Here is a 22,103-nt window from a genome sequence, read left to right on the forward strand (position 1 = left end):
TGTGCCAGTGCCTCACCACCCTCTGATGGAAGAATTTCCTCCTCACATCTAACCTAAACCTCTTTTAGTTTAAAGCCATCACCCCTTGCCCTGTCAAGGAGCATTTCTTTAAGAAAACAAAGCCCTTGCGAAGCATTGCGCCGGAGGGGGGGTCGGCCGGCCGGACAGACAGCCGGACAGACTAACGCGCAGCCGCCCCACCCCCCCGCCGCTGAGGCGCCACCGCCCCTCAGCGCCCACGACCGTTGGGCCACCTGCCCCGCTCCGCGCATGCGCGCCCGCGCTCTCCCTCCCCTCCCCTTTCCCCGCTCTCCCCAGCGCCGCAGCGCTGCCCGCCAGCATCGTGCGCATGCGCGGCGGGCGGCAGGCGGGGCGCTGCCGCGCGGGCGGGGCTTCCCTCCCGCTCCCTCTCCCTTCCCCCTCCAGCGTTCTGCCCCCTCCCCCTCGCACCGCGCGCCCTTGGGGGCTATCCCCGGTGTGGGGGGACCCGCAGCCGACTCCCCCGCACCCGGGTCGGGTCGGGACGGGACGGGACGGGGCGGGTCGGGCAGACTGGGGCAGGGCAGCCCCATTCCCCAAACTCCCGTTCCTCCTTATCCAGGTAACGCGCACACGTCCCGCCGCGGGGCTCGAACCCGCGGGCGGGCGGGGGCGAAGGGACGGATCCTGCACCGCGGCGGTGCCCGGCGGGCACAGCACCCCGACAGGGCAGGGGGCTCGGGTAGGGCCCCCCGGGGGCTCCCCCGCTGCCCCCAGGAGCCACGGGTCCGGAGGTGCCCGCTGGGTGCAGCCCAGGGGGGTCGCCCAAAAGCAGGGTGCTGTTTTGGGGTGGCATCCGCACCCCTGGCTGCCCCTGGTGTTGCCAGCACCTGTGATGCCATGGGGAGGTGAGATGAGGTGGTTGGTGGGCACCACGGGGATCTGGCGAGCGGGGTGAGGACGGGAGGATGGGGACTTCATCCTGGAGAGCCAGCAAGGCTGGGGGAGCTTTGCTGGAGGTGGTCGTGCAGCCTGGAGAACCAAGGGCTCTTTGGGATCTTAGCAATGGGTATAAAAAAAGGTAGGAGGGAATAAAGAAGGAGGAGCCAGGCTTTTTTCACCACTACCCTATGAAACGACAACCGGCTTATTTCTTATGTCTAAACATAAGAAAAAAAATATTTACTGCTATGGTAACCAAGCACTGGAACAGGTTCCCCAGAGGGGTTGTGGCATCTCCTTCCTTGGAGGTAATGGTAACCCAACTGGAAGTGATCCTCAGCAACCTGCTGGGGCCGACGCTGCTCTGAGCGGGGCGGTTGGGCTAGATGGTCTCCAGAGATCCCTCCGACCTCAGCCACTCTGCAGTTCTCCAATGCGCCGCACTTGAAGAAACGCGCTTTTGTTGAAAAGAAACAAAATGTCTCCCAGTGCTTTGTTATTTTGCTATTCAATTGCTATAAATCAATGCGAGTTATTTTTAGCATTCGTCTGTCAGTACTAACGTTTAGTTTGCTCTGCAGATGTCCTGTAGCATGGCTGTCGAAGAGGACTTTTTTCTGGAAGAAAAAAGATTCAGGCAGTACTGTGAAGAATTTATTAAACATTCGCAACAAATAGGAGATGGCTGGGAGTGGAGAACTACCAAGGTAAAAATAACCAAAGTGTTAATTTTTAGATGCCCTTGCTGGCCTTTTTGAGCTGTTGGCAACCACTAGGAGCTAGAACATCCTTTTGGGTGGTTTGTATTGCATGAAATAAATGGCATTTTATTGAGCTGATCCAACAGCAAAAGAGCGCAGAGGTGGTTTATCTGAGGATTTAGGCCAAGGCATCTATTGAGTAGAACTCATGAATCCAGAAACAACTGCTGGGATGGACTTTTTATGTAACAAAGGGGTAGGATAATTTTATGATTTCTGCTTTGATGACAAAATGCTTTTTAAGGCGTTATTCTGTCTTCATTTTCAGAATTCCCAAAGATGAGGAAAAAATTAAAATTCTCAGCGAGCCTATCTAACAGTTGACTGTGCTCGAAATCTGGAAAAAATACTTTTAATCTGAACTGCCTAGCTTCAGCTTCCAGCAGCTGGAACTTGTACATTGTCTTCGAATCTGGAGATCCATCTTTTATCAGAATTCTTCCTGTTTTAGTACTTCTAGATTCATAGACTCACAGAATCATAGAATGGTTTGAGTTGCAAGTGACCTTAAGGACTGTCTAGTTCCAACTCCCCTGCCATGGGCGGGAACCGCTCTGCCAGACCAGGTTGCCCAAAGCCCCATCCAGCCTGGTCTTGAACACCTCCAGGGATGGGGCAACCTGTTCCAGAGCCTCACCACCCTCAGAGTGAAGAATTTCCTCCTCATATGTAATCTAAATTTCCTCTCTTTTAGTTTAAAGCCATTCCCCCTTGTCCTATCCTTACACCCCCTGACACAGAGTCCCTCCCCAGCTTTCCTGCAGCCCCCTTTAGGCACGGGCAGGCTGCTGTGAGGTATCCCCGGGGCCTTCTCTTCTCCAGGCCGAACAAACCCAACTCCCTCAGCCTGTCTTCACAGTAGATGTGCTCCAGCACCTTGATCATCCTTGTGGCCCTCTGGACTTGTTCCAACAGGTCCCTGTTCTTATTGTGCTGGGGCCCCAGAGCTGAGCACAGGGCTCCAGGTGGGGTCTCACGAGAGCAGAGCAGAGGGGGACAATCCCCTCCCTCGCCCTGCTGCCCACGCTGCTGTTGGTGCAGCCCAGGGTACGGGTGGCTTTCTGGGCTGCAAGCACACATTGCTGGCCCACATTGAGCTTCTTGTCACCCAACACCCCTAGCCCCTTCTCTTCAGAGCTATTCTCAATCCATTCTCCACCCAGCCAGTATTTGTGCTTGGGATTGCCCCAGCCCAGGTGCAGGACCTTGCACTTGGCCTTGTTGAACTCCATGAGGTTTGCACAGGCCCACCTCTCAGGCCTGCTCAGGTCCCTCTGGATGGCATCCCTTCCCTCTGGCGTGTTGGCCGCACCACACAGCTCGGTGTCACCGGCAAACTTGCTGAGGGTGCACTCGGTCCCACTGCCCTTGTCACTGACAAAGATGTCAAACAGCGCCGGTCTCAGTACTGTCCCCTGAGGAACACCACTCGTCACTGATCTCCGCCTGGACATTGAGCTGAACCACAACTCTTTGAGTGTGACCATCCAGCCAATTCCTCACCCACCGAGTGGTCCCTCCATCAAATCTATGTCTCTCCTCCAAGTATGAGACAAGGATATCACGGGGGCAGTGTCAGATGCTTTGCACAAGTCCAGGTAGATGGCGCCAGTTGCTCTTCCCCTATCCACCAATGCTGTAACCCCATCGTAGAAGGCCACCAGATTTGTTAGGCAAATTCAGATCGATTCACCCCTTAACCTTGTCTGTCTTAAGCAAAACACATTGACCTCCTTGACTGTTTGGCATGTTTTCCAGTGTTCCTGTGGATCCTTGAATCCTTTCAATATGTCAACATTGTTCTTTGGACATGGTCAGGACTAGATGATCGATACTGTATCACTGTGAAGTCCAAATCTTTCTACTAAAGGGTGACTTTAACATTTTAAACTAAAATATCACATGGAGTATTCCTGTTCAGCTAATTATCAATAAACCAAATGCAGGGATTTTGTGCCTAAGGATTTAATCCTTCATCTTGCAGTCTTTGTTCTACATGTGTGACTTTATATATTTTGTGTTTAAATACATGTTAATTACTTGCATACAGCAACCAGAAGAATCTGTATTAGTGATCAATGCTCGTTATTTTTTGCTTCCCCGTCATTTTTAAACCTCACCAATAACAATTACATATTGTTTCTGGGTCATTAACCAAAATTTGAAATAGACTAGTCCCACAGGATCCCATTAGAATCACTTCTTCATGATGATTCCCCATTTTTAAAGGTACATTTGAGATCTCTGAATTAATCGTTTTTCGTCCTTTAGTAGGTGTCAGATTAGTTTGGGATTATTTTAATTTTTAATTTCTGCTTTTGGAATCAATGGCTATTTTATGGAAGTCTGCATGTATCTTGTATAATATTTATCATGCAATCTCATCTTTTTAAGTTACCATAACAAAAATCTATTTTTCTTAAATAATTCCAGTTAATGAATATATTTCATTAATGATTGAATTCCATATGAAGTCTTTGCTTGGGATGATGTCAAGCTAATGTGTGTATAGCTACGCAACTCTGTAAATACATACTTCTAAAGAAATATGGCTATGTGCTGGCCTTCTCCCAAGTTCTCTGAAACTTCCACACTGCTCGAAGACTTGAAGTACATCAGCAGTTCATATGTGCTGATTTGAGAATGCCTAATTATAGCCACTTCATGCTAATGTCCTGCTTAACTACTCCTGACATGGAGAATTTGTAGTGGTTATGGCACATGGCTACACTGTTTGTATTTTATCTCCAGTACAACAGAAATACTTTGAACACTTGTTTTTTCTACTTTGAATGCTTCTATTATTTTCTACCTAATAATAAGGCCATGCTGTTTTAGGATTTCCTTTTTCTTCATTTCTTTTTGCTTGCTTTCTTATATTTTCTTGCTTCTGTGATTGGTTTTCAGTAATGGATGGTTTGAGATACTCATTATCTTAGTATTTCTTCTCTTTGCTACACAGAATTTACTTCTCTAGGAGTTTTTTTTTTATTTTATTATTTTTTAATGTCTTGTTCCCTGTCCTTTCATGAATTCTGGGGAGAAAAATCATGCTTGTACCAGTTTGAAATGCAGAAATTCCCAGAGTAAATACGTAATATCATTTCCATATAATTGTATGGAGGGGTTACCATTAGTAACCCCTTCATCATAGATAAAACAATTTCAGTAAGAAGCGGGATTTTGGCCTTAGATACATTCTTTTCAGAAGCTTTTAAAACAGTGCAGTTATTAGCCAAGTGTTACAATGTACCCTTTCTTGTAGGCAACCATTTGAAACTTTAGATTTTGGTCCAAGGTTCTATTTATGAGGGATTTATTCAACAAAGAAAGATGCTATGAGCCTCTATTGGGAATTCAATACATAGGTCAAAGTTTGAACTTTCTGTGAAATATGAACCTTTGCTGGAAATAGCAAAATGAGATAGATTCTTGTTCTCATGTATAAAAAAATTGTGAGTGGATTTTTTTTTTAATGGACCAAGTTGGCAACTCTGTGATTTCAGAGTGTGATAAAATCCTGGCCACTGAGACCATTCATTTATCCTATATCATCTGTGAAGGAAATTTTTTCATTAAAAAAGTATCTCATTGTCTTTTTGCCTTTTTTTTTTTTTTTTTTTAACTATGTATGTGTTATGGGCAGTTTGGGGCACTCAGTTTTGCTGATGTAATGCACTTGGATCCCATTCCTCATTCCATGCTCACGTGAATAGACCCATTGATGGCAATAAGACCACACAAGTAAATCAGACTTGTAGAACTGTGTTCTTGTGTTCCCATGTTTTTAGTAGAGATTAAACTTAGGTGATGAAATGCTCATTGTTTTTGCCAAGCTGCTCTTGTGGCATAGGCTTACATGACCCAAGCAGAATCCTGTATTCTTAGCTGTAAGTGAAATGTTCTAAATTGTGTCATTTTTATAATCCCTGTTTTTCTCCCAGAAAGAAAGCTGTATAAAAAGCTAAGAGAGCCTCTGTTGTAGGATCTGATGGACCTCAATTTAGATAGTAACACTGACTTTTATTAGGGATGGATAATTGAATCTCATCTGTGATGGCTGTCCCACTGTTTGCTTTCTGTTTTGTTTTCTGTTTTTTTTTTTTTTTTTTTTTTTCCGTTTTAAATACTACAAATTGTATTTAGTTAGGTTAATCTGGGAGGTCATATCAAAGGCTGTATCGGTTCACTTTTATTTATGATACTTTAAAGACAGCTGGAAAAGAAAGGGACTCCCTTTTCCACATTCATGATGATCAAAATCCTTACTAAAGTATTGATTTATTTATAGGGCAGAAGTGTACAAATTACGTACACGGAGTGCAACGGGAAGGATGCTCCTCTTTCCATCCACCTCTCCACTGACCTCTTGTCAAATATGGAGACTTCTAACTCCGGGTTTCCAGCTGTATTTAGCTACTTTGCATGGCATTCAAATACTATAGAGCGCAAAGACTATATGGCTTTGGCTCCTTTCCCCTCACTGGAAAAACTGGTTCAGGGAGGTGAATGTTATATCCAGCCCTTCTCTGGCAAAGCTCATTGTGCCTTGGGGTGTTTCACCTCTGTGGGTGGTGGTAGTACTTTCTTTGCTGCTCTTAGGGTGATAAATACCAGTGTAGGTAGCTGTACTCCTGCTAATGCTTGCATGAAACTCCCCAGGGAGAGACTTGAGAGGGTGTTGAGAATGAATGGAGTGGCTTTTGTATCACCAAGATATGCCTAATTTTTTCCACCTCTATTGTCCTCTGCATGCGTGGTTCTTCAGAGCCAGGATACAGTTGGTTGGTTGTACAACCAGGACAGCCAGCAAAGTTTGGCAGATTCAGCTTCTCGATGAGCAATATAATTGCTCATAATATGATTCACGCTTAAAAATTCACAGGGAAAAACACATATAGATGGCATTATTGTTTTATTTAAGGTGTGAAACTTGATAAGAACAAAATACATGTATAGGCATAACAGATGTTGGAGGTACATATATACTGCAGTGTCACTGAAAGGAGAGAACTAGTGTGTCTGAATAAAACCTGTGTTGATTTAAAGGTCAAAATACATGAAATAAACTGTGTCAGAAATGATAGATTAACCGAAGAGTTAAATTATGGTTAAATTTGCGGCCTTGTCAAGCAATTTAATGCTACATTAATGAATTCTGTAGAGAGACTGTTTTGAATAGATTCCTTTTTCATCAGATGTTGCACATGTGCTTTCTGTGTTTGTCTAAAATAAAACGTAATGAAACAGCTAATAAAACCCCAATTTATTTGTTTCCTTTGAGAAATATGTTCTTAACATGCAACTACTGTTCTTTGTGTTCTGTATACTCTTTCTCCCTTTCAGAGTGTATGTTTTTCCAGTGATCTGTTAGTAAAGTTTTTTCTCTCTTCTTTGAATCGAAAAAATATTTTTTATATATGTGTGCAGATAGTAAAGTCAACAAAGAGGGAAAGCTCCTAAAAGCTTCTCCTACCACTCAGAATTGCACAAGGGCCTTTTACAATGGTAGACCATGTGGTATGGGAAGCAGAATGATAAAAAGGGAATTGGGAGAAGGTAAAGCTTTGCTGTTTTCTCTTGCATTTGACCCTCAGAAGTGATCAAGAGGAGGGAAAAAAGCTGTCACTCTACACATTCAAATTCTGAAGTTGTTTTAGTTCTTTTTTAAGCTCTGTTTACCGTGTAACTTTCATAAAGTCCTAAAGTAAAACAAGCTATTAGGAATTGGGAAATTTATACTGGTATGATCAATGCCTTGCAAGTTATTAGCCACCCATCTCTTCATGACCTTCGTGCACTGTCTTCTGATTCCTTGGCAGTCACCCTTTCTCCCAAAGTATCAGTTATCTCATTAAATTAATTACTGTATTGAAATTTATTTTCACTTTTCACGTCTATGACTTCCTTTAACACTGAGAACTAGTGTAAACTACCTGTGAGAAGATGCTGAAAAGCAATGCAGTGGTTGGTTCCTGTAAAAAGACTTGGAGCTTGTGCCTAAATGCTATGCTGTTTATTTTCTAGAACAGTGATAGCATTCAGCATTTTGGTTACAGATTTTTTATTTTTTATTTTTATATTTCTGAACACAGGACCTTGCTGATGGTTATCTCAGTAAAACACAGTTCCGAATAACAAACAGAGGCATCCCACCAGATCTCAAGGAGAAAAACAGTGATAACATTGAACAAGCGTTGTTTCTGCATGTTGAAGTAAGTAGAGATTTTAGACTTCTGAGTTAATAAAAGAAATCATGAACAGGATTTTAAAAAATATTATGTTATTAAATTAAGTCCTTCCAGAAAGATTTCAGATCTTAAGTTATGGTTTGCAGTGGCTTTTGGTTATTCTTCATTCAGTTCTTCTTGTTCATGTGTGCAGCTAACTTGGAGGTGAAAATTGGCAGGAAGTGGAAAGGCTCTAGCATGTATATTTGTATATATGTATGTATAGTTTCATTGTGGAAGGACAATATTTCTTAGTACATCAATTCACTAACATTAAAAAAAACTTCAGCTTTTTGAAAAAGATAAGGCATCATTATTTAGTTATCTTAGAGACAAAAATTAAAAAATTAAAGAAAACTTTCAGGTTTATGTTCATTTGAAGTGATATTCTGAAGAAATAAGATGTGAATAAGAGTTTTATACTTGTATACTTATTTTCTGCTGTGAGAATTCTTACCAAATATTAAAAATAATGACCAATTTTTTGAAACCAGTAGTGGGAAAGAAAATATATTAGGTGTTCTTTGAGGAAAGTAAACTGATTTCTTCCAGAAAATGAATCTTGTTCATTAAACTGAGGGTGACTGATTAGAATAATTATTTGCTTGTTTGACTCTGCATTAGACCTCCAGATTATTGACTAATCAAGATATAAACAGCAGAAATTCACTCATTTTCTTGTTATCATACATATGAAAAGAACTTTTGGATTATAATTGCCTGAAAACAGTGGATTCTTTATATTATAAACCGCTGAATAGATTGACAGAGTGTTTTTTCCAGTTACCTTTCCCTGTAACAGTTCCTTTTCTTTTCTCATCATCACACTGATTTTTTTCTTTTTCCCCACAGAGACTCTGGTACAGGGTCTAAGATAAACATTCTTTTGGCCTGATTTCTAAGGAAATGCCACTTAAAACAATCATACCGTCTACTAGGTAGTTCTTTCTACTGATTTTTCAGTTCACTCGTGGATTTCAGCCGTGGTTTGAAGAGGGGTAGAGATTTCAAATCCTAAAAATTTTGTGAGAACTGATGTCTGAATAGGTGAAATATGACTTTTACTGATAGGTATAAGGCTGATCTTCATGCTCTGTTTGGCTGATCAGTGCAAGTACAGGACTGGACTGACGCAGCACCTGGGTCCCTCAGGGTACCATGAGGAGCAGCTAGGGTTGAAATGACACAAGTAAGTTGCGAACAAGGCTTAGTCCTGTTGCTGTTAAGACAGCTTGCTCAGTACTCTGAAAAAAGTTAGAAAACTTTACAACCCCACTGCTGGTACACCAGATTTGATACAAATTGAAATCCATATAATCTTTAAAATCATTACCTTATATTTGTTTGATAGCTACGAATTAATAGCATTTGTTTGATAGCTGCAAATTAATAGCATTTATGCATCTTAAGCATTTTAGGTTTTCCTTTAATTTAAATTCTAGTGTTTCTTAAAATGAAGGCTAGCATCAGTGCTTCAGAGGTTGTTATTTAGCTGTCATTACAACAAGGTTTGTGTACTTTATTCCTGGCTTGTAAGAACAGATTAATGTTTATATTCAAAATTGCTTTTTATTATTGCAACTGTTTTAATAATGAATCAAGACTTCATTACAGATTGTATTTTAAAAGAGCATCTTGTAAAGCTGTTTAGTTCTTCCTCTAGAAAATGGTATCAGCTATAGAAAGAGTGTCACAACAAAAGAAAAAGCTTCAGTCTTTAATGTACTGAAATATAGTTTTAGGTCAAACTCTATGGTTTATCTTGAAATATTGTGACAGATTTATACATCTTGAATCATAGACATGTCTAGGTTGGAAGGGACCTTGAACATCAACCGGTCCTCTTTAAGGAGAAATCTTTGTTCATGTTGCATATTAGCAATAAAGATGAAGAATCAAGCAGGAGGCAGGTCTTAGAAGATTATGTAGGTTGTAAGACCTAATAGTATGCATAAGAAAATATTGCCTCCTTTCCAAAATATTAGTTGCCCAACAGAGATGATGTCAAATTTATATTCTTCATTGAACTAAAGGGTAACCAGGCTGTTAAAAGTGTAGCTATTTAATCTAGAATTTTGTAGAAGCAAACTGATTAGTTAGAGAATGAAATTTGCTATGGACATGTAAAGTAAAACTATGTGTTGAAGGCTAAGCAGAAAGATGGAAGCAGTGACTGCAGGGGGATAAGAAGAAAAGAGTGCATGCATGAAAAGTATGCTTTTTTTTCCACAGATGAAGACTGTGAGAGCCTTGTTGCAGTAACAGTCTATTATTTAAATAGGTTTTGTTTTGTAAAAGTACACATTGCATGCATAAATCACATGGTCTTACAGAGCTACTATAGTCTTTTAAAACACTTTATTGAAATAGATTCTGATGAGTAGACTTGAGCAAAAGTGGGGGTTTTGATAGAACTAGCAAAGTCCTCCACGGTTATATGCAGTCATATTTTAAATATAAAAATAGCATCTTTTTTTAGTATATTTTAGAAAATGTATTTTTATATATTTGAAACCTAAGGGAGCTCTAAGTAAGAATTATAGTTGCTTTTGCAAAATATGTGGCCATTGATAGTTTTGCATTTCAGAATTTTCAGTTTTCAAATTACTGTTGTGATCTAGATCTTTGCTATATCGTATCTCTGTTGTTTATGTGTCACTGAGATATTTCCAGCTGATATTCTCCTTCAGTGTGTGGTTGGAGATAGGACACAGTTTTATGTAAGGTAGTTAATTAGGAACAGTCGGAAAGGAAAAATTAGGAAATTAAAAGTCCTTGTAATCAATATCCATTGTTAGGAACAACAAGCATTGACAAAAAGACAAGGCAAAAATGTATTGAAGTATATGGCATGTCATAAAAGGCCACAAGATTTCCCTCCAGAGTGTTCCTGGGAAATCCAGTTCAGAGATTACGAATGGAATGTTGGTTTTGGCAGGGAAAGTGAAAATCAGGAGGAAGATAATGAAGGCAAAATTTTGAAGCTGGTTGAAAATATAGGAAAGCTATCCATAATAAGGGTAGAACTCTCATTTAAGTAATTGAACCAGAGGTGACATTGAATAATCCAGTGGGTATATCCTGTTACAGCAAAGATGATAAATACAGTGTTGAAACTACAGAGAAACAAAATAGTTACTCTTCTGTTTGTTTTTAATCTGTCAAGAGATACTGAAGTATAATGATACAGTGCAAAAGATATGCAGAATAGTTGAATTAAAGTAACCTTATTAAAACAGAAAATCAATGATCGGATATCATATTATCAAAAATGTGCTAATATCATGGGATCCCCACGGAAACTGATCAAATTATTTGAAAAGTTTATTTCAGTTCATTGGTCACGGACAGTTAACTTTTTCAACATTCCATCCCATTCTCTGCTATCTAAATATTTGGAGTCTTCGTGGTGAGGGATTAATGAACAGCTATGTATTCTGGTCTTTTCTGCACAGCGGTCTGTATTATGTGGTGTGCTTGGTTCCATTTACACAACTTGTGTTTTAATAAAGAGATGAAAAAGCATCAGAAGACCAAGAATAAAATCCTGTGTAGGTTTCTTTCTGCTGTTTTTAGATAGATGCAACATAAAGCTTGTCACTTACATCTTTTTTTCAGCCTGAGGAGGTGAAAAAGCAGTTTTCTGTATAAATCAGTCAACCTATTTTAGGGGAGGATGGAATCTTCTAGGAATCTAGAAGAGTCTATTTTTCTTCATTGATCAAGGGAAGCTAGAAGATGGTTAACTCGGATGTTGTTGTCTGCATTTTGTCATATAAATTTTGTACAACAAAGTATGGATGAATGCTCATTAAAGGCCACAGCAGTTATTGCTGTTGATTCCACTGAGATTTCACTTGGACAGTAAAGCTTGTACTTAGTTCAGGACTGTAAGGATCAGCCATTGGAGCAGCTTGCATTGAGAGTCCTTGCATTGAGACTGGCATTCTTGACTTCAGCTGGAAACTTCATTTTTTTTACAGTGGGATGCTCTGGCCCTTGTGATACCAGTGGTCAGAGCAGGCAGTCACAGTTGGCACGTGTGATGGAGCTGTACATACTGGTGTGGCAAAGTACTTCTGATGGCTCATCACCATTATGCGGGGGGTGGGGGAGTGGGGGTGGGGGAAATTGCTGTATTCCAGCTCCTGTGGGAACTTCTTGCTTTCACGGAGATTCCTGTGTTGCAGGTGCTGTGAGTTACTAATGACAAGCTGATTGGCAGTAGGTTTCTGTAATGTGAGGCTGCCTGCTCCCTTGGACCAGCAGGAATGCAGCAGAAGCTAAGAACAGGTTTGGGAGCCACTGTGCTGCAAGTTGGCATGCTATCTATTACAAAGCAGGTTTTCCCTTTTCTGGAACTTGAAGGCCATGCACATAGTAGTTAATTGATGGTTGCTTCAGCTCGTTGGCAAGGCTGCAGGATTCAGGCTGTCTCCTCGTTATCCTTTCACACGCCAGAGAGCCTTTGACATCTGCTAGTTTCCAGACACACTCTTGCTAATTCCTGAGCTGTCTTAGGCAGTAGAGGAATTGTCTCATGAACTTATATGAGGGCTGCGTAGGGTGTTGGAAGCTGTGAAGTACAATTCCTTGCTTTTAAGTAGGTACAGTGTTAGAGCCATGAGCTGGATTTTGTTCATTGTATTCAAATGACCCTTAGAGCCAGCTTAGGTTAAGATAAATATGAAGAAGGTTTTACATCTGCATAGACACACTGAAACTTTAAACACAGGATGTTTGGAGACAGGTAAGCTTAAATGCTAATACCTACTTAGAGCAGTTTCAGAATGTTTTTCTCTTTGTACTTGTCGGTAACTGAGATGTCAGGCCATTTTTCTAACCATTGCCTGGTTGTCCTGTGTTATGCAGACTCTCTCTCTTTCTATTTATTGTCTTACTAGAAAAGAATTGAGAATGTTTCTCTGGAAAGCCATTCTCTGATTTCTGTGGGTTTAGTTTAACCAAAATGTTTGTTTTCACGTGAAAAAGGGACGTTTGCTCCTTTTCTGGAAGAATTACATCCATGGCTCCATGTGGTAGTATACTTATCCAGACTGGTAAACAGAAACTGCTAATGACATTGTGGCTAAGTATATTTGACCAAGTTTGTGAAGGACACTCCCTTCTAACTAATGAGATGGGATTCAGTCCTTGGGATAACAGCTGGAGAGATCATAAATCTTCTGGAGCATCTTTCAGTAGATTGAAAAATAGCATGAGATGCAAAGCAGGAACTGATACAAATACATGGTGCTATTTTAAAATTTTAAAGTTGCAATTTTGATCTGGTTAGATTTTTATTGAGTCACTTGTCTTTCTGTGCCGTCCTGACTTTATGCCAGGTAAGTGTCATCTATACTTTTCTGCAGACAGCAGAAATCAGGTATAACCACCATACTGTATTCCGGCTATTTCAACAATATTTGGTGTATATTCTTTCTTGATCCAGACCAAATCTGTTCTGCTGGGAGATCTGTCAGGGTCTGTATCAAGGAACATGGAATTGTATCATCTTTTGTATAATTTACTTTATATGTAGGACGTATGTTTAAAATATTTCTCTGTCGATGCTCTTATGTTAACCAATTTTATAACTGAGATTCATAGAAGTCATGCATCACAAGCTCTTCACTGACATTAAATGCAATGATGACCAGCAGTGCAAGGGTAGTAATAAGTTTGATGAACTTAAACTGTGCTTGATTTTGAGGTATACTGGGACAGTAATATCTTGACTGAGGCCATAGGTTCCTCCTCCTCTAAAATTGGAAACTTATCCTTCTACATTTGTGGTTTTTTTTTCCTTTTTCAATCATCCTTCATTTTTCCTAAGCAAATTATAGCGAACAGAATGTTTTTTTTCCCCTTCCTATAGTTGAAGCTATTTGAATGCTATGAAGTCATATATTGCCTATTTTATTATCAGCCAATTGCACTGAAACACTGGCTTTCATTCTGGACATTAATATTTACCATCAACTGTATCCCACTCCAGCCTTTGTTAAGTGCGATGTAGATACCTCTTAAGCAAGGACAGAACAATTACTACCATATATTATTATGTGGATTGTTGACAAGATGAAAAATTCCGTACAAAATTTGAAATGAGGACAGTCCTCATGCCTCAAAGAGCTTACATACTGAAAGAGTGAAATAGGAAAATCTGGATTCACTTATGCATTCTTTCTGTTTATTATTCAAATAGCTTAAGGGAAGCAATAACTTGGAGTAATAATTCTCTGTGTGTGGTTTGTCTCAGCTCTTCTCGGTATTGCAAAAGTAGTGAGTCAGCGTGGAACCATTTCTGAAGCTACAGCCATTGCTGCTTTATGTAGGAGTGGGCAGGTTGGGAATGTAAAAGGTCTGTTAATAACTGATGTTGCCTTTGGAAAATGAGCCCTGAGCTTCACTAACATGTCAGTTAAGTTATATATTTATTTTTACATCGACTCTACCTTTGCTGGCAGATGTTCATTAGTGTAAGTGAAGATTTTCCTGATGAAGGGTGTGGGAGTGAGCCTGACATCTTTCTTGTACTTCATAATACTGTGTGATTTGCTGTTCAGCTGTGCTGTTCAGTTTATAACAATTAGAAAATTATAAATCTTAGTAATTATTAATCATTTTTTCTCTAAACAACTCCAGTATTTTTAGAATTAAGAACAACTCCTTTTTTTGTGCAAAAGTAAATAGCATAAGCTCAGTGTAAACATACGCAGAACCACAGTATTTGTTGGATGGTTAAAAAATGTGAAGTAAAAACCCAGCAAAAGTACTTAGGGAGAAAAATGTAAATATATTTAATGGAATCCAGCACTCACTGGAGAAAATAATAAAAGGTCCTTAGTACACAGGGAGACAATCAAGTATTACATACGCCCCCAAACATCAGTTTTTAGTGAATGATCCCAGCTGAAGAGTAGTGCAGCTGCTCCAGAAGCAGGTGAGTTTACCAATAGTCTTTCCCGTAGTTACCCTGATGCTCCGAGGAGGGAGTAGGTCATGCTGCATATGTACTCAACCCAAATTATGTTTCCTCCAAAACCTGATTGAAGAAGGTTTGGTAGTTTTGACAGTAAGAAGGAATTCTAATTTCAGTTCAACTCAGACTCTTTTCAGCATGCTGGGCTTCCTCTGCCATTGGGTCTCCCTGGAACCAGCTGTTCCTTTAATGCTCTTGCCCAAATACTGCTGGGCAGCCTTGATGTGCCATAGTACGTCTATGCCCCATAATTCTGTATTAGCCAGGCCAACGTTTGGCCCTATCTTCCAAATTCTCTTGATGCTTCATTTTCTAGCATAGTACCACAAGTCTTTTAAAATGCCAGGTTACAGGAAGAAAACCCAAACTGGTGATGGAAACCTGTAAAAAAATAAATTAAGAAACCACCTGTTCTAAGGAGATCTAAAGTGAGTTTCAAAATGCAGCAAAGATGCTTGTGATTTTGCTTAAAACTATATTACTCTAAAAACTGAATTAGCTTTTATTAAGCCACATGAAAAAAATCTGGTATGGATTTTATTAACTTTGTTTTAGGTTAAAAAGCTTGGCAAAAGAATGACATTGTTTAGAAATATTGAAGCTTCGGGAGAGATTACTCCCCTTCCATGAGCTGGAAAAACCTCAATAAAGGAGGAATGCTATGGTGACAGAAGTCGTCTGACTCCAAGATAAATCCTGCTTCTAGACTCTTTCATTGGTGGGATGTTTCAGTCTTCATGAAAGACGCTAAATGTTTCTACTCTTAGGAACTTCTAGAGGCGTGGGAAGTTTCTCTCTCTCCCCCCCCATACCTTTGCAGATCACTTTTCTGTGTGTGACTTTGGTATCCTGGCAAATCTTTTTAACAGTGGCTACATATAGTTTTCAACAGCTTTGATGACATGCTGTTGGTTTGGCCGTTGTTGTGTGTGGTGGGACTGTAATCTGTATTCTCCATTTTACACATTCTTTGATTGCTGTTCGGTTTTACCCACTTAGAATGTACTTAGTGTGTTTTTACAAACCTTAGAAATGATATCAAAGCAAATACAAACTAATTATGAAGCTTTTGGGAGAACTGAAGAAGCACACTGTATGACCTTTAAAAGTAATTTCTTTTTGGTTTAGATGTTAATGCAAAGTGTTTTCAACTTTTTATGTGCTCAGTATTCAAAGTCATCACTTAATATTAGCAAATAAATTCTACATCAAGCACTGGGAAAAAAATGTTCTAATTCAGCTTGGGTAACTGAATGCGACAGTTCACTTAGAGTTACAGTGGTTGAAGGCATGCCATAATCCCAGCAGAAAGTCTTCTTTCTGCAATAAATGAACCTCCATTTCCTTTGAAGCACACGTTGAGACTAGTAAGTGAAGACAGTTTTCCCAGAGCCTGAACTTTGAGAGACTAATAGCGCCACTGACAAAATTATTTATAAGCTTGTTCATTTGGCCCGTGATCATGTGTTACAGTTATTGGAAAGAAATATTGCTGTTTTGTTTCTACTTCAGTGCATTGTTTACTGACATCTAGAAGCTTGTTCTGGAAAAAAAAAAGTTGTTTTTATTTTTGAATCTAGAAAAGAAAAATTACACTGAGAGCTTTGAACTTTTTTTTAATTTTTGAAGTTCAGGTTTTATTAAGTAAATTTCAAGTATGAATTGATTTCATAAGAGTACAGACTGCATTTTTATGTATGCCTTTTTAATAAGTCATTATTATTAAGTCATAAATAATATTTTTTAAATGGTGCCAGAGTGTACTTCAATAGCAGTTGTCTTTGCCCTGTAAATTATGTGGCCAAAGGTACATTAAAACTGCTTGTAGTTGCACGTACAGAAGTCTTAGAGATATGCAGGCTACAGATTTAGACTGTAACCTACCTGGCCTTTCTCTTTCCCCTCTCAGTTTTTTAGGGTGTAATGTCTTTTATAATTTATTTATTTATTACAAGGCTTGGTAACTTTTGCGTCAGATAGGTTGATACCCGTAGTTGATAGTTTTGATGTGATATGCTTGACATGCCTTGATGTTTGTCCAGCTTCTACAGTTTTGTAAGTTGAAGGGCTTGTGAGAAATTGAAATCTGTTTTTCTATTTTCAATTTAATGATATAACTTTAATAGTCTTGTTAAGAAAAACCTATTATAAAAATAGATCTTACATGTTATGCTTTTTTTAAAAAAAAAAATAAATTCTCCAATCTTTTCTCCTCCAAAACCAGAAAGTCTGATGTGAGCTACTGTAGGTTGAAGAGATACTCAAGTGATGGGCATATCAATGATGCTTATGGTAAACACCATAGCATCATATTATATTATTAAAAATATTACAGCTGTGTAACATCACAGAATGGCTGAGGGACCTCTGGAGGCCATCTGGTCCCACCGCTGCTCCAGCAGGGCCACCCAGAGCAGGGTGCTCAGGCCCACGTCCAGGTGGGTTCTGGAGATCCCCAAGGAGGAGACCCCACAGCCTCTCTGGGCAGCCTGCACCAGTGCTCAGCCACCCGCACAGCACAGAAGCGCTGCCTGGTGCTCAGGGGAACCTCCTGTGCTCCAGTTTGTGCCCACTGCCTCTGGTCCTGGCACTGGGCACCACTGCAAGGAGCCTGTCTCTGTCCTCTTCACCCTCCCTTCAGGTGTTTATAGACATAGATGACATCCCCTGGAGGCTCCTCCACTTCAGACTGAAAGTCCCAACCCTCTCAGCCTCTCCTCCTAGCACTGTTGTGGCATTTGTTTCCTGAGAATTGCTCTGCTCGGGGATAATGAGAATGAAGAGACTGGAGGAACATACCAGTAGAAAACATTGATTCTTCCTCATATATGAACAGGTAGATACCACACACTTCACCATCTAAGTCTCCAAAACTGTGTTCAGTAGTTGAAAAAAGCTATATGCTAGAGTGCTTTTACTCAGTACAGCTCATAAAGGGGAACAGGCATGTGGTTAACAGCTCACTAGAAAGAATAAAAGACCCATTTTTGTTACTCTGAATTTTACTCTAACAGCTTGCTTTATCTCTTAATTGTATGGGTTTGTATATGAAGACTGCACTTCAAAATTCAGTAGAATGCATGATACAAATTGGTGGTGGTGGTTCAGAATTGATTAATCACTGAGCTATGTCCAACGCAAAAGGAATATGCTCTGAGCATATACATTGAAACTGACAGTGATGTTAAATATAATGAAAAGGAGATTAATGGTAAAATCTTCGTGTTCCTGAAAAACAGTCATGTCGTGTGTTTGGAATAATCTGGCCTCGTAAAGGTAAAGATAAGGTAGTTCGGAGGAATAGGAGTACTTGTGAAAATAGTTGATGCATAACTACATTTTGGATTGACTATTATAAGGTAGAGAGAGCTAAAAGAGCTGCCTGTATCATGAGTACCATTTTGGAGGCCTGGATTTTAAAGCGTGCTTCTGTTTTCTGCCCATATTTATGTCAAAAGTTAGTGATAGTGGTGCATGGGGTTGGACAGTGTGAAGAAGAATGAGTCTTGCTCCCAGCACTCCGTGTGGCGTTGCTGCATCAGCATGTTGGGCGGTATGTGTTGAGCCAGGTGTAATTAGTTTGTTCCCTCCCAGAGTGGGAAGGAGGCCTGAGGGAGGCTGCAGTGCTCTCTGATCACGATTTTTTGGCTGGTCGGGGGGGGGCGGTCTGATGGTGTGCTGCCCTAACTCAGGGCAGAGCATTGTCTTTTTATCCAGGCTGTATTTGTCAAATGCTTGTGACATTAGCTCACAAACGAGAAACATGACACTGTAGTATTTGTCAATACTGTTCTACCACAAAGGAAGCAAAATCACAGTCTAGTCAGTTGTTAACATTTTGCTTTTTATGGTGAACCTCCAAATACTTCATGTTGCAAGCCTTGCATATATGCCTTCCTTTGTTTCTTTTAAATTAAATTACACAGGTACAGTGTTATGCTTTAATTTTCTAGGGAAAACGCTCATCTGTTGGATCAATACTCAGATTTTGGCTAAGTGCCTGTGTTTTGTAGCAGCATCATATGCTTCATTTTTCACGTTAGTGTATCTGCACTATTCACCTGTAACATACAGGTCATGCTGGCTTGAAGTGAGTATTGGAGATTTAGGGCCATACAGTGAGCAGTGTTTTCTCGAGAACCAGGCGAAATGGCTGAACTTCTACATGTTGCTGCATTGTAGAAAATTCCAAAGTCAGGAAGCTCTTAGATTGCTTGTTTTATTTCTTTCTGAAAATTATTTTACTACTTGTAAAAAGATTCCTAATTTACTGTCCCTCTAGCTATGTTTAAGTTATGTAGCATGGACTGCAGCCCAGCAAGCAACCCTGGCAACTCTGCTTTTGGTGGTGGGGATCCAAGACCTGATCCCAACTTAGGGATGCTGAAGTTACACCACTGAAAATTTACATCTACCAGAAGTGTAAAGCAGCAAATTATCTTGAAAGTTAAGAAGACTAACTTTATTTGTCATTGGCATTATTGCAGTGTTAGGCCACATGATTATGATTCTACTTTTCAGTTAGTCTACCTGCCTTAACAATCTCTATAGTCTTTGATACAGTCGTTTTTGCTGTGAGGTCTAATTGTGGGTTTTCAGATTTTTACCCCAAAACCATCTCAACATCATTGTCTCTGAACTGTTAATATGGATCACTCTCAAGGTACATGAAGCAATGTTTTTCTCCTGTGTTACAAAGAACTGTCATTATTTCCTACTCTGGAAAAATAGGCAGTCCCATACTTTTTTTCCTTATGTTTTAAATCTTTCTACACTCAATTTTGTTAGCCTTATTAATTAAAAAAAAAAAAAGAAAAAGAAAAAGCAGTCACTGCTGGTTTATTAGTATTGTCAATATAGTGATTTACATTTCTTCTCAATGTCAGAATGCAAAGTGTTCCTCATGTATATTATATACATACTGTGTAGTCTGTGTATGATTCTGAGGTCTAATCCTTCCTATCTGTAACCAAATAGCATTGAAGTTGATTGAGATTTAGGAAGTTGCGTGGAGGATAATGTTTTCTGTAGTTATGAAATATGTCAATATCAATAATAACAGTAACTTACCTGGCGTTATAGAGAGAAACACAATGAGGAGGCACTGCTTTCTTGTCTCATAATAGCCAAGATGTAGTACGTCCTATAAAAATGTAGCTGTGAAAATAAGGTTGGGTTTTGTTTTCTTTTCCTTCTATATTGGGCTGGTATTCAACATGGTATTACCAAGGCAGTATGTTAAGACTTAGTACTGATGGGATTGTGAATGCACCAGTTCCAGAATTACTATTCCAGTTTATAGCAGGAATGAATTTGGTTCTGTGAGTTTGTATAAGATACAGGTGTTTTCCTGAATGAATAAGGCAGTATATCTTAAATAATAGCAAGTATATTTTGCTTGAATTCAGCTTGTTAATGTTGTGTAATCTTTCTGCCCTGGTTTGCCAGGAACTAGTTCAGACATTGCTTAGACATGTTTATTGACAATTTCAGTGAGACACTCTCACTTGTACATTCCAAGTAAAGGGAAGATTGTTTAAATGATCATATATGTTTGGGGATGGGAAAATGTATTGCTGAGTGTAAACTCATGTCTGTAACTGGGCGTATTTCATTTTGCTCAATGAGAAGCTTTCTCTTGATGATCTGTGGTGGTAGCAATGAAATTAAATAATATGAATTGGATTTGAACAGTTTTTACCATTCTGCCCTGAATTCTGGAAAAAAACTTAATGTCATATGCTTAATAAGATTTAAGTTTGCTTTCTGAGAAAAAGAAAACAGTAAAGACTCTTCACAATCATGATACAGACATTTCTGTGGGATCAGTGATAAACTAAGATGCAGAGAGACAGCTCTAGCACAGGAGGGTGAAAGCTGTGGCTTGCAGGAGGTGAAAGATTTGCGCTGTAGGTAATAGGTCATATTTTTATAGTGTAAGCTTTGTGTCCAATTAGTGATTTTTGTAGTACAATTAATAGTATTTATTTCGATCCATATTTTGTACTTTTCCCTATTTGATGGCTTGCCAATAAAATTTCTTTCCAAGACAGCTGAACCTAGCTTGCAGACTGACAGGGAACAAAAAAACACCTTCAAAGGAAAGCACATTAAAAAGCTTAGAAATCACCAGAAAGCATTAACGGCTCTGTTGGCTGTTGCACAATGGGATGCAGGAATTGCAATAATGTTCTTCTTCCATCTGGTGCCTGCAAACTTGCTGTTTTCAGAGGCATTCATTACTGTAGCAAACTGTTCACTTATTCATTCATGTGTAGCTGCCCGTTATTCTTTGGAAAAGACTTGAGTTGAAATCGGCTCAGTTCTTTGTTGCAGAAGTGCTCAGTGTCAAACATATTACAAGAAGATGTCAGTCCAAATGCAAATACCACCGAATTTTAAAACATCTCCGCATGTTGTATGTATTTGGAATGTACTGTGAAGGTGTAGTCCCAGGAGAGTGGATCTTGACTGACAATACTCAAAGGAAAATCATGCGTTGTCTGTGCCAAAATGTCTGTCTTAAACTGAAATTTCAATTTCTGTTTTAAATTCCCTGGCTTGTGTTAAATAACATCCTAGCCTTAAAATTTCTTTCTTTCTTAGAGACTCGATGGTTATTTTCTTTGTTACATCTGGACTAGTTAATTTTCAGGATGTGAAATAGCTCCTGGAAGGTGTCACTCTGTGAGGGGAGAACAGTTTTCTGAACTAAAAGATGGGGAAGAGCTGGAGCTGGCATTTTTCAATCCCAGTAACAAAAGGAGACAACTTTATTTTGAAATGTGCCTTGTTATTTCCTTATTTGTTGCCAACTGGGGGCAGTATTGGGGTTGCCAAATTTGTCACTTCTGTGCAGAATGAGGGACGTCTTGGGTCTAAACTGAAACTTAAGCCCTGTAAGTAATTGAAACAGATGAACTGAAACTTAGGCCCTGTCAGAGGACTGTGTCACTAAATGCAGAGCAAACCTGAATTAAGGATCTAGCTTAAGCAAATGGAATTCCATCTTCTGCTCATGAAATCTTTGATTTTCCTCCTTTTCAGATGTTAGCAGATAATACAGATCATGTTGGAAGTGAGGAGCGTCAAAAGAATTATTTAAAACTGACTAAAGATTTTTTTTTTTTCATGTGGACCATAGGAGCTTCAGTAATCCCTAGAAGCTAAGTGTAGGTTTCTGAACTGACCTGGTATTTAGCTGTG

General features: G+C 39.7%; 1 protein-coding gene across 3 annotated transcripts in view; it reads left to right on the forward strand.

Annotated features, from left to right (window-relative positions):
• The first annotated feature begins 307 nt into the window (after positions 1-307).
• Positions 308-22,103, forward strand: part of ATG10 (autophagy related 10) — an 83,615-nt gene continuing 61,819 nt past the window's right edge. The window contains exons 1-3 of one of the 3 annotated variants that reach the window (XM_080574073.1): positions 314-601; positions 1,503-1,628; positions 7,778-7,897. In XM_080574073.1, the coding sequence (XP_080430199.1) occupies positions 350-601; positions 1,503-1,628; positions 7,778-7,897 (498 nt within the window). In that variant the 5' untranslated portion in view covers positions 314-349. Of the gene's footprint in view, positions 602-1,502; positions 1,629-7,777; positions 7,898-22,103 lie in introns of all 3 variants that reach the window. The other 2 variants (XM_080574072.1, XM_080574074.1) reach the window with 2 other exon arrangements.

The sequence above is a fragment of the Anser brachyrhynchus genome (assembly GCF_964034855.1).
Source record: "Anser brachyrhynchus genome assembly, chromosome: Z".
Taxonomy (NCBI): domain Eukaryota; kingdom Metazoa; phylum Chordata; class Aves; order Anseriformes; family Anatidae; genus Anser; species Anser brachyrhynchus.